Genomic DNA, 13,353 nt, shown 5'->3' with positions numbered 1-13,353 from the left:
AACGAATTACGAAACTTGTCGGGTTTTTTTTTTATTATTGTCATTTAGCTTAATAAACATGTGGTCCAATTACCGGAATCTTTCTTATGAACTGCTAAACCATAGAAACCTTCGCATACAAGAATAAGGATAATATTTAATAAATAAAATATGAGCGTCCGTAGTTCAGTCAGCATAGACAAAGCCTTTTCGGAAAGACCTAGGTTCGATTGCCGTGAGGAACCTTTATGTGGTGTCTTTCGACTAAAGGTGAGTTAACCAGTCTCATACGGAGTTGGAGGGTATTTTCTCCTGGAAACTCGAGCTTTTCATCCCTCAAAACAAGGAAATCGCCCCATGAACATACATGGGTACAGTCATAGGATATAGTACGGCAACGGGAAACCACCTTGCTCATAATCATCTCTCAAGTATGGTAGCATATAGCTACTCCCACCAGCAGTATGGCTGAGAGAATAAAATAGGAAATAAAATACTCAACAATTTTCTTTTGATAAATAAAAACTTTAACAAATAAAAGTTAAGACACCAAAAGAAACAACTATTAATAGAAATAAAACACAACGTATATTTTTTTTTTTATAAAAACTATCCTCGGCAACAGGCTATAGCATTCACGTGACTTAGAACTGAAGAGGTTATGTAAGAATTGAATAGTCGATTATAGCTGAAGAATCCGTTAATTCATAACTATTTCCGAATGCTGATATTGTATTGTGTTGTGTTTATATATGAATGTATGTAAAATATAAATAAAATCATAAAACAATAATAAAAGTAAAAAGAGAATGTGAGAGATGAAGAAAAATAAGATGGTCGGCTATAAATGTCGTCATAAAATATTATGATGACATGATAATATGAATAATGAAGGATCATACGGAAATTATCTCAACCATTTAGTAGCCCTTATAAGGACTGGCTTAAAGGGACGAAGCAAGACGCAAGACGTTGCTGACTATAAGGGCGAAGCAAAATGCTTTTTTATTCCCTGCTATCTGATAAGGATTACTGTGTGAGGAAACGTTTATGAGCTAAGAGCTCTGCCTGAGTGGGTGCGATTCAGAGATCTTCATTTGGAAGTAGGATGGCCTTCGGTCTCCTATATTTTGAGAAGTCTGTTTCATCATAATTGGCTGCTTGTTGCACTAATTTATTTGGATGTGAAGAGGACACTGAGAACTTCACTGCTGAAGACTGCAGGAAAGAGTAGATGTAGGGGATATTTGTATCCCGGTGAAGTTGGACATTTCTGACGTACCATGGTGCGTTTAATATCATGCGGAGGCATTTGTTTTGCACTTTCTGTAGTTTGAGGATATTTGTACTTGAGGTGTGACTCCAGGCTGGGGATGCGTAAGTAATAATGGGTCGAATCAACAGTTGATAAAGGAGCAGTTTTATTTTGGTATCCAGCTTGCTATTCCTATTGATAAGAGGGTAAAGCTGTGCAATGACTCTTGATGCTTTTGAACATGAGGCTTTTATATGTGAACTGAAAGTTAGTTTTCTGTCCAGCAGTACACTCAGATATTTGGCTTCTGCTTTCCAGGGAATCTTGGTATTAAATAGGGAGATATCATCTTTGGGGAATATTGAGTTTTTAGTGAAGACCATGGCAATACTCTTCTGAGGGTTTACTCGCAGTCTCCATTCCGAGAGCCAGTGCTCTAATCTCTGCAGATTTTCTTGCAGTTTCTTGGCGACAAGGTGAGGTTTAATAGATCTGGCTAGTATAGCTGTGTCATCTGCGTATAGGGCAATGATGGATGACATTGGATTGTGCGGAATGTCCGCCATGTAAATCGTGAAAAGTATCGGTGCCAGAAGGGACCCTTGAGGAACTCCTGCCAAGATGCGTCTTTGGGTAGATAATATATCATTTAGTTTGACTTGCATTCGTCTGTCACTAAGAAATGACTTTATAATTTGAACTAGATCTAATTGAATGCGCTAGCTAAAATCAACTTGTATAGTAGTCCAAAGTGCCATAACTTGTCAAACGCCTTCTCTAAATCAAGAAAAACTGCTCCAGTGTATTGATGCCAATTATAACTTGTGATAATGAATTCTATTAGTCTATGAATTTGTTGGGTGGTACTGTGAAATTGGCGAAAACCAAACTGTTCTGAAGGAAGGATGTTTAATTTTTTTACTGAAAGTTGAATTCTGGAAAGGATAGCTGTTTCTGCTATTTTGCCCAAATTAGAAATCAGACTTATGGGACGATAACTTTGAGGTTGCTGAGGATCCTTGCCCGGCTTGTATATAGGAACTACGTCTGCCAACTTCCATGCAGAGGGGAAGTACTTAAACCTGAACATAGCATTTATTATTGTTGTGAGATATACGATGGCCTTTCGGGGTAGCAGTTTAATAACTTTGTTGGAGATGCCGTCAGGCCCTGGAGCTTTTTTATTCTTTAAATTCTTTATGATGTCGTAAATTTCAGCTGGGGAAGTAGGTGTGAGTTGGCTGGTACAGGTATCAGGCCGTTTTAACACGTGTCTGACGTGGTGGTGGACTTTGTAAATATGATTGAAATTTAGATTTTTGTACGAAGGGCTACACTGTTTTTCTAAATTTTTTGCTATAGCTTCGGCTTTTTCAGCATTTGTGTAAACAATGTTCAGGTCAGATTTGAGAGGAGGAAGAGATTTGTTTTTGTTTTTGATGTTTCTCAGGAACTTCCAAACGGATTGATCACCAGGTGATATGGAGGCTAAATTGTCTTCCCATAGTTTGTTTCTATGGGCTTTGAGTGCATCTCTCACTGCACTGTTCATGTTGTTGAGATATTTTTTGTCTTGGGGTGCTCTGTGGTTGTGGTATCTTTTCCTTGCTTTATTTTTTTCCCTGATTAAGTTCATTATGTTATCTGGTAATCGTTTAGGCTTGAAGGCAGCTGAATTTGAGGTGATAGATGCTATGGCTGTGTTGATTTGATCAGTAAGTTTATTGACTGCAGAATCAATTTCTTCCTTGGAATTAATGGAGTAATTTATTTGCAGGTTGGCCATGGTGGTTCTTAGGGCTGTCCATCTCTGTTTTTCCCTAAGAATGACTGGGGGCAGCTTTTCATTGGTGGGAATCTATGTTGGGGGCATCTTCATCCATGCCATTTTCGTTTACTGACTCCGAGGCGAGAGTTTTGCGTTTTTTACGCACGTGCCTCTCTCCTTGATCTGAATGAGTAGAGTCAGAGGTGACTGGATTTAAATTTTCCTCCATTTGAGGAGTGTCTTCATTTTGATCATCGTCAGTCTCAGGTGAAGAGTAAAGATTCAGGAAGCCGGGCCATTCACGCTCGAACGTCTTAAGGAGTTTCTTTATGAAGCTGAAAGCCAATCCTTTATCTAGAGAGTCTATAATTATATCAGGATCTATCAAGTTTGATGGCCATTTGAGCTTAAATTTCCTTTGAGGTTTATTTACAAGTATGAGCGCTGGCTCTTCATCCAGCGAATCTGTGAGGGCGTCCAAATCTGACACATTAATTATTGACAGTTTGCGTATAAACGCAAGTAAATGTATCTGGAATAGATATGCTAACAATGGCGATTCTATCGGCTGTTAGGCCTAACGAATCGCCCTCGTTGCAATTACCGTCCACTTACCTTTGCTGATGTTCTTAAATACAGTATAATCCGCAATTTAATGACTTTAAACGCGTCTCTGCTAGTTAATCTAGCAGCTACACTTCAAAACCATCATATTTAATTATCACGTTCTACAGAGAAGAAAGTTCACAACCGTATCAGTGAAAACTCACTAGCGACCTCCAAACGATTTTCATTAGTTATTTAAAAATGCTATATTTAATAAAATAAGAGGTGTTTGAAACTTTTGTTAATTAATGTATTTTTTTTATATTTTTTATAAAAGTTTTACAAAGAATCACATTTAATATATAACTTGCTTCAAGATATATAATATATTATAACCAGCCGGCAGAGTGGTTAGCGTATCCGCTTTCCGGCCAAAAGGCTGCCTGTTAGAATCCCGCCGTGGGCATAAATATCCGTGATTGTCTGTGAAAATACTAGAGGTGGTTGTCGGCGGTAGATGGCGTTGGTGTAGATGATGAAAGTAGTAGCGGAGAAGAGTTGTGGAATAGGTGCCCTCCCTCGATGAATCTTTGGGCTCACTGGAGGTGTCATATAATAATAATAAATTGCTTATATGAATTATATTGTTTTAATGAAATTTAAGCAAGTCATATTTGCACCAATATTTCTAAGGACAGTGCTATTGAAATTATGATGAACATAATCCATCTTACCCAAACGTTATTTTTCTATGCATTATTTCCGAATAATGCAAACATATTACAACCAGAGAAAACAAATAGAGACCTGCTCTTCAAATGGTACGTCATGCTTTCCCGAAAGTGATCTATTAAGTACTTATACAAGTAAGGCTGGACCAGTCTAGACCAGTGGTTCTTAACCTTTTCATTATAAGAAAAATCTGGGAACACCGAAAGCATTAGGGTCATAAAACTAACAATAAACATATGCATGGACTTGCCTTTTATAAAAATGGAACTGATTTTAATGCGATACTTGAGCTTGTCGGCTCAGGTCTTTGTAGATTTCAGCAACAATATCAGGTCTAATATGTGACATAGCTACCCTCATCACTTTGTCAAGATTAGTAAGTCTTTCACGCTTTTTATTTTTCATATTGGTTAATATTGAGAAACGAACTCACACAAATATGATGTTGAAAACTGACAAAATTTTCAGTGCCCTAGTGGAGAGAGCTGGGTATTCGGTATTTGACAAAAATTCAAAATTCCTCAGAAGTTATTTCAGAGAATTTCATTTTTAGAGTACAATCCATTGACAAGGTAACTAATTCTTCTTCTTGTAACGAAAATTCACAACTCGATGCATTAACTGTGCCAAATGGATTTCGTATCCAGTCGTAATTGTGTGTATTTAAGGAAGGAAAGTAACTTGAAATTATTTCTTCCAATATTACTATTTGTTCTGTTATAACGGAAATCATTCCATCAACATTTTTATTCAGAGTAGCCAATTACACTCAGAACTGTGTCATGTGACATCTTTCACCGTTCGGAACACTTGTAACCAGTTCGCGGAACACAAGTGCTCCGGGGAACACCGGTTAAGATCCACTGGTCTAGACAAACGTATATAGTGTTGGATTTGACTGAAAATAAAAAGGGCAACGCATTTTGAAACATAATAATAATGGATAATAGTTATTATCCATTAATAACTTCACGAAGATACTGCACGTACAAAATTTTTATTGTGCGTGAAGTATCTTAGGACAACTGGCATTAGATGTATGATATACATCTTAAACTTATTAGGAAATTTTATTCTTGTTTAATCTTTAATCCATATGTAAGCAAATGTTTTTCTCATAATGCCTATCCCATATATACAAGTATATATGGGATAGGCATTATGGGATACCGAGGCAGTTGATGAGAAGGCGTCATCAATTCATGAGAAGTCATCGCCATATTTAAAATAATGCAATGCGCACTTCTTTTCGGATATACATAATATTATGCATTATAGGAGGGTCACTACCACGACTATTTTCTACAATTTATTGATGCAATATTAAAGTGCGAGATACCTCTTCAAAAATTCTAGATGATCTACAAGATAACTCTGAATCTCACTTATTAAACTGAAAGGATCCACTCTGTGACAGGCAAAAAAACCTACCACAGAGCACTATCTCTCCATTCCCAAGGACGAAAATTATCAAAACGAGTTTTTTTTTTTTTTTTCTGATTTGGAACCAAATGAGGAAGAAAATCAGCTAGTCCTTATCCTTATAAGGACTGGCTTAAAGGGGCGAAGGAAGAATGCTTTACATCTTCCCCATTATCTGTAGAGGAGAGTGTAGGAATAAGGTGTTATTGAGCTATTAAAACTCTGATCATGGCAGGAGAGTAACAGCAATAGCCGAGCGTCAGTTAGAACTTCATTGGCTACAGCACTGCCATCCATTCCCCACCAAGGGTATTAATCCCCGCATCTCACAATGCAAAATCAGCTAGTTCTTAAAAGAACTGGGAGATGAACTGTGTCCTTGACTCTTTATCCCGTCATCTGAATGAAGAAAATCTGTGTGGATGGGAGGTTATTGAGCTAAAAGCTCTAGTCATGGCTGGGTAATAACAGCAATAGCCAAGTATCAGTTAAAACTTCACTGGCTACAGCATTGCTATCCGTTAACCTGGAAATCCTAAAAAGACTCATTACATCACCATCTAAAATCAGCTAGTTCTTAAAGTTCTTAAAAGAACTGGGCGATGGACTGAGTCCTTGACTCTTTATCCCGTCATCTGAATGAAGTAAATCTGTGTGTATGGGGTGTTATTGAGCTAAAAAGCTCTAGTCATGGCTGGGTAACGGCAATAGGACCGAGCCTCAGTTAAAACTTCATTGGCTACAGCATTGCCATTTGTTACCCTGGAAGTCCTAAAAAGGACTTTTTTCAGTCAGGAACCATTCTTAGGCAAATCCTAAAAATTAGCTAGGTGTTTAATGCAGTTTTCATATAGTTCTCGTGTACAAGTAGTAAAAGGTGTATTAACTTATTATTTAAATAATCCAAATAAAAATTTAACAAATATTTTTTTTATTTGTTTATAATTTAAGTTTATAATTAACAAAAAATTATATTCTTGTTTAATTCTTTATCCAAACGTAAGTAAACGTAAGTGTGAATTATCTTAACAAGGCTAATTGTGAAGAGACTTCACAAGGTCAAACTTGTCTGAGTTGCTCCCCTCCTCTCAAATGCTTAGCATTATGCACATTCTGGAAGTGTGCTTTGCATTATGGGATACTAAGAGACCAAAGGTCCTCAGTCTCTATATACAAGTAGCCTAATCGTGAAGATACTTTACGAGCAAACTTTGTTTGCTTAAACTTAGATAAAGAATTTAAACAAGAAAATTATTTCTTGGAAAGTTTAATTTATCATCAAGAGAAAAATTATTACTTACAGGACAAAATTAAAGATAAAAGGTTTTCCTTTCTGGAAACTGGAGTTTTTGATGCACACCAGAAGTACATACGTGATAAAACATAATGATACCGTGGCCTGAATGCTTTATATATTCCTTATAACTTTGATCCAACTGAATGAAATCTGATATTTAGCATCACTACTATACGTACAATTAACATTCAATAGCTTTTGGATATAATACTTTTGATCAATACTAGAATACCCATGGTAATATTACATTCCTAATACTGTCATTCTTGAAGAAAGTCAGCAAAGACTTCTAATATAATTATAAACTTCTATATAAAAGTCAGCTGAGGCGGTTTGGACACCAACTTAGACATCCGCCTTCTCCTATGTTCAGTGCTCTTACGTAAGCAAACTTCATTTTTGAAGATGAGACTCGTGAACCATCTGACATTTGCCATTTAGGACATAACAGATCAAGTTGGGTCCCTTTCATTGAATAGTGCCGATTACAACAGATTTGATTTCACTTCATGAGTTGTACGCGGGCTGTTCAATAAGTAATAAGACTAATTTTACTGTGGCGAAACCACTCATCACAATATTAATTTCTGTGGAATAAAGTTGCTGTATGTATTAACAAGAGATTGATAAATGGCATGTACGGGCTGATGTGTCAGAGTGTCACGTGACTAAACGCAAGTGCTCATCGGCGCGCCTACGAGGTGCGACCAGTCTTCGAAATGGAAGCGTCTTTGGAACAGCGTTATGCGATTAAATTTTGTGTGCGTTTGCAAAAATCCGCATCGCACACTTTTAACATGATACGCGAAGCTTTCCACGATGAAGCAATGTCGAGGACAAGTGTTTTTCGCTGGCATAAAACTTTTAAGGAAGGAAGGCAAAACGTGGAAGATCTTGAACTCTGATTATCATCAAGTACGTCAAAAGGAAGCGTCCATTGCTGAAGAATGGCTTCTTATTGCACCACGATAATGCAAGGCCACATATTGCTGGTTGTGTAGTGGACGTTTTGCAGAAGAACAACACAGATATCCTACCACACCCTTCATACAGTCCTGATCTCGCACCGTGCGATTTCTGGCTGTTTCCTCAGCTCAAGAAACCACTAAGAGGCCGCCATTTCGAAAGCAACAAAGCATGTGTAAAAGCTGCGGAGGAGGTTTTGAAAGAACTCTCAAAAAACGGACTCTCACATGTGTTTAAGAAGTGGACGCAACGTTGGGACAAATGCATCGCGTTTCACGGTAGTTACTTCGAAAAAGACCATGTAAATGATGACGATTAAAGGTAATCTGTTTTCTGTATAAATATAGTCTTATTACTTATTGAACAGCTTACGTAATATGGATACGTCTCTCTATATTTGTCTGTTCATACATAATAAACGTTGATGATGATTAAAAATTATCGGGTAATTTCAAATAGGAATTGCAATGACAAAATTAAGCAAAACAAGATTTTATGTCAGTAAACACAATCTAACTTCTGCTGTCAAACTCCGAAATAAAACGACAAAATTTCATCTAAACAGCGTGTAATCATCAATATCAATTCGGATATAATTTTGTGAATAAAATTATCTGATTGAAACTCGAAGCATTTGGCCTCTCTGTGGTCAGGTCGATTTCGTAGCGATTTCAAATACATACCATGTTTGAATAAAATCTATCCAAACAAAATTTGCAATAACTTGTATTCCAACGAATAAACGAAAAATAATATAACAAGCGCTGAATCATTTTTGTGAAATGCATCTAAAAACTGAACTACTTGTCATAAAATGAGCTATAAATTTTGACATTCGTAGGATATTAAGAAAAGTAGCGCCACGTGATAGGATGTTTTCAACAACGTAGATTTGTCACAGATGAGAATTCTCGCAAAAATGATGGAAACACAAACAATGAAAAATGCAATATTCTGATTATTATAAAAACGGTATCAATACCTATAACACAGGCATTAATTTTAATGAGTTTCAACTGGTATACAAAGAAGTGATAATATTCATAGTTACCTTCAAGAGGTTCAAGATTGCTTGGTAATAAATTTTATTTGTTATAATTCATATAATTATTTTTCTTTTCTATTATTGGGCCATGATATACTAAAAAGTAGCTCCAGGTTTCAATTATTAAAATAAATAGTTTAATAATTGTAATACATTAAATTGTAATAAATGATTGTATGATAGTATAATAGTTTACAATTGTGACTGCAATCATTTCTTTACTTGTTTCTAGAGAGAATATAATTGCTTGTGCATGTACAAAGAAAAGTATTTATTTTATTTATTTATTTTTAATATTTTTATTTCAGTGGTGTTCGTGAAGGTTGCACTATACGTTCAAAGAAAACTTGTCCGCACAAAGAAGACCACATCGAAAAAGAAAACTCCTTTGATTGATTTTTCTGAGAATTTCTTCATCCACGTACCTCAGTCTTCGTTATCTGAAGTCGACATTCTTATTACTTTGTATAGTAAATCGGGTATTGGGAATAAATACGTGATAGGAAGAGCTCATGTGGGTGCGAACAGTGTTTCTAACAAGAGCAAAGAACATTGGCATGAAATGCTGTCCAGTGTGAAGAGTACTTCTGCTCACTGGCATCTTCTTAATGGTTAAGTACAAGTGAGGATGAGTCATTTTTTTTTACACTGGTATAGTATGCTAATAACTGACATCCATGCGTGGAATCCATTTGGTTTGCACCTGATTTTATAAGGATGATGAAAGAAAAATCATCTCCAAATGTGATAAGTGAAAATCTCAGATGTTACATGGCAACACTATCATCCAACTTGTGATTGTCTGAAAAGAAAATCTAACCACGTTGGAGATAAATGAGTGAAGGATATCGAAATCTGAATAAGCAAAAAATCTAATTAGGCTTAGAATTTTCCCTGCTTATTCAGATCACTACTTTGTCATCCACCGTACACTATTTCTAACAGCTGATTTCGAATGTTCCATGCACAACAGTAGAACAAGTAGATATACTCCAAATATATCATTCTACCAAACATCTGCCAGCGGATACAGCTCCATATATGAATTATATAAATTAATATAATTCATATGGGCAGACCATCCCTTAATTCTTTCCATCAACTGACTACTAGATTCTCACTCCATTTTTTGGCTTGAAGTGAACCAGAACATGTTGGAAGATAGTGTACTTGCCTGCGACATTCTTGCAACGAACTAAATAACGCATTTTATAACATTTATGTAAAAGTTAAAATTACCTATTGTAGTAACAATCAAGTAAACAAATGTACAGCTAAAGAGATGAAATACCAAAAAGTTTTATGAATTTAGTTTTTGGTGTCATTGATCCGTTGGTGTATTTATTTCAATAATCATTACTTCGATTTCATTGTTATCATAAAATGCAATATGACTTTTTTTACTTCTTTATTTATCGACGGATAATCAACTAATTTGTGAAGTTATGAAATAGAAATTATAATCGATGTGAAGGTAATCACAGATACGTTTTAATGGTTAAAGAAACCCGAAAGACTATTTTAATAACACAAATGAGAAAGAGTAGCAACTTAGATTTTATTAGCTTGACTTACAAGAACGCAAAATAAAAAGGAACAGCACAACATATTCGAAATACTTGACTTTATTGTTCCATGAATGCTGGTACATTTAAATGCCTATTTGATAATAAGCATTTAGGTCCTCTGTATCAGATGAATGAATATACACACTCATTGTCAACATGATATAATCATTTAAACAGCACATCGCATAAGACTGAATAGACTCAGCGAGAAAATGTCTACTCAAAAATATTTGAGAAATAGTACAATATATTCGGTATTACATCAGAGATTGCAACTAGTTTACCTCCTATGGCATTTGAAGATTTCATTGATTTAAAATTTATTTATAATGAACAAACAGTGAAAGCGGATTCGCTATCATCTGATCTGTATATTGACCAACATCTTTCGATTCGCTAATGAGAAGCCTCAAATTTAAATTAAAATATCACTACGGCTGGTCACCCTTTGTATTTTTGTTTATAGTTCTCCTAATCCATTTGACAAACCGCGACACCTTTGCATAAATTCCATACTTACCTCTCTTACCGCATCCCTCTCCAAAGCTTGTAATACCGAAGATAGTCCACTTCCTAGATCTTTTAAATAACAAAGGTCCTCCGCTGTCGCCTGCACAGGAGTCCACTCTACCACGCTTGTACCCAGCACACATCATGTTGTCACTAATGTAATATTCTTCGTACACATCTCTGCAGTCCTTCGTATTCACAATAGGAACTTCGGCCTGGTGTAGTACATCAGTCCCAAAGACAGCCGAATTTCTTCTTTTACCCCATCCGAGTATGATGGCAACCGTATTCAGAGGTATTTCCTCATCAGGAGAAGGTAAACAGACTGGATGCACAAACTCATTCAATTCAAAAGGTTGGCGGAGTTTCAAAAGGGCAATGTCGTTATCCACTGTTTTACTGTCGTAATCTGGATGTTCAAATGTATCTATTACTCCTATTTCTTGTTCAGTTCCTTCGTCTGTTATGAGGTCGTACTCCCCTGCTCTCACGAACAATCGTTTTCTAATGCAATGGGCTGCAGTGACTACCCACAGAGGAGTAAGTAGAGTCCCTCCACAGAATGGTTCTTTGTAACGATTCAGGATGGTCAACTGAAAGAAATAAAGCAATTAAAATTAAAATTAGAATTCATAAAGCATCCCAAACACCATTGGAGTTCAGTAAATAAACTCTCCACAGAGTTTGTATTTTCATTTTAAAAGGCTTGATTTTTATATCAATTATCATTGTTGTCAAACAATTTAGGAAAATTTTCAATTTATAATTGTAAATTACAAATGGTGGCAGGTCTGCAAAACGTTCCATATAGGGAGAGATTTGAAAATTTGTGGGTTACAAAGGTTGGTTGATAGGCAAACAAGGGAGTGATATGATAGACACTGTATGGGGACAGCACCGTTTTGTGAAGGATATGTCAAGCCACACTGATTACTCAATCTTTATAATAAAGGAATAACAGACTTGGATTTCGTTTGTGATTGGGAGGAATGGCTACAGGACGATATTGTTGGACCTTGCGAAAACATTTGGCAGGAAACTCAGTCAAATAAATTGGATCAAATGGGGTTGGAATATTAAAATAGTAATGTGGATGACAGGGTGGTTATCGGACAGACATCAGAGAGTATTTTATGAAGTAAAATCCAGGATAAGGTGTGTAACTAGTAGTGTGCCATAGGATTCTACTCGGGCCACTATAGGACATGATTTGAGAAGAAATATTCAATTGTTGATGACGTAAAACTGGGTAGAATGATAGACAATATGGTTGATGCAGAGATCTTGTAGGAAGATTTATATAGATTTACATTATGAGCAAAAGTAGTTTTGCTCATAATGTAAATCTGCTCATAATGTAAATCAATAATGTAAATCAAGTTTGTCTTACACACTTTGCTAGATTTAAACGACAGCATTCTGTCGGTTTAATGTAACAAAGTGTAAATAAAGTTATGCAGCTGGAACTGGGTTGCAAGAAATTAATGAGAATAGGGATTAGAGAGGAATGAGTGGACTCTAAGTTAAAGTTCAGAGGTAATATTGCAAAAGTGGGTGAAAATAGCTCATAGGATTATTTAATTATAAAGAGATAATAGGTTATTATACCTCTTTATACGGTCCCAACTGGATTACTATGCACAGATTTCATCATCGGTTTGCTGGAGATGCGGAGGAAATGAAGATGATCTAGAGGCGAGCACCAATAATGTTGTGGGTCTAGTTTATTAGGTTGTGAGTGGAAAAGTAGGGGTTATCCCTCGATAATTAACAATGGCATGAGGACTAAATTTCTTTGTTGGCCTTCTATGTTTGAAGAGCTCCATTTCATCATAGTTTGCAGCTTGTTGAACTAGTTCATTGGGGTGTGTGTGTGTGTGTGCAGAGCGGTAAATGAGTGGATTATTGACAGAGTCAGTTTTGTGAATGAACGCAAGGGAATATATGACAGGTATTGACAATGTTAGTTGTCAATACCTGTCAATACCCCGGACCTCCAGCGATGGGACAACGGAGTACAGTGAGATGCATAATAATAAATATCATTTTTACTTATCTTGAAGTACAAATATTCAAAAGCCTTTCTCTTCTTCCCTTTAAATCGAGGGCAAAGGGCATGTTTCGGTTTCAGTCCAACATTTTATCGGCTGCATCTTTTTCTCGGTCCCTTAGGGTTTGTAATTTGTCATTTTCCTATTCGTTGCCGATTTCCTTCCCATTTAGTTCCGTACTTTTTTTATTGTTTTCATTATTAGTGTCTTGGAT

The 13,353-nt window shown here is 36.1% G+C and overlaps 2 protein-coding genes across 3 annotated transcripts in view; one reads left to right on the top strand and one right to left on the bottom strand.

The window, feature by feature from the left end:
* The window catches only part of LOC150099461 (synaptotagmin-1-like), a 62,827-nt gene extending 52,506 nt beyond the window's left edge, over nt 1-10,321 (top strand). Inside the window, exon 3 of the mRNA XM_090404038.1 lies at nt 9,319-10,321. Within this exon, the coding sequence (XP_090260164.1) occupies nt 9,319-9,626 (308 nt within the window). The 3' untranslated portion in view covers nt 9,627-10,321. The remainder of the gene's footprint in view (nt 1-9,318) is intronic.
* A 453-nt stretch (nt 10,322-10,774) lies between these two features.
* LOC150099460 (trypsin-3-like) overlaps nt 10,775-13,353 on the bottom strand; it is a 53,431-nt gene continuing 50,852 nt past the window's right edge. For both annotated transcript variants that reach the window (XM_090404098.1, XM_090404097.1), the window contains exon 4: nt 10,775-11,681. In XM_090404098.1, the coding sequence (XP_090260224.1) occupies nt 11,010-11,681 (672 nt within the window). In that variant the 3' untranslated portion in view covers nt 10,775-11,009. The remainder of the gene's footprint in view (nt 11,682-13,353) is intronic.

This window comes from Typopeltis vanoorti, chromosome 14 (assembly GCF_054136105.1).
Source record: "Typopeltis vanoorti isolate ZY-2024b chromosome 14, IOZ_Tvanoo_1.0, whole genome shotgun sequence".
NCBI classification, from domain to species: Eukaryota; Metazoa; Arthropoda; class Arachnida; order Uropygi; family Thelyphonidae; genus Typopeltis; species Typopeltis vanoorti.
The sequence above is the reverse complement of the archived record's forward strand: the minus strand, read 5'-3'. Positions and strand labels throughout refer to the sequence as shown.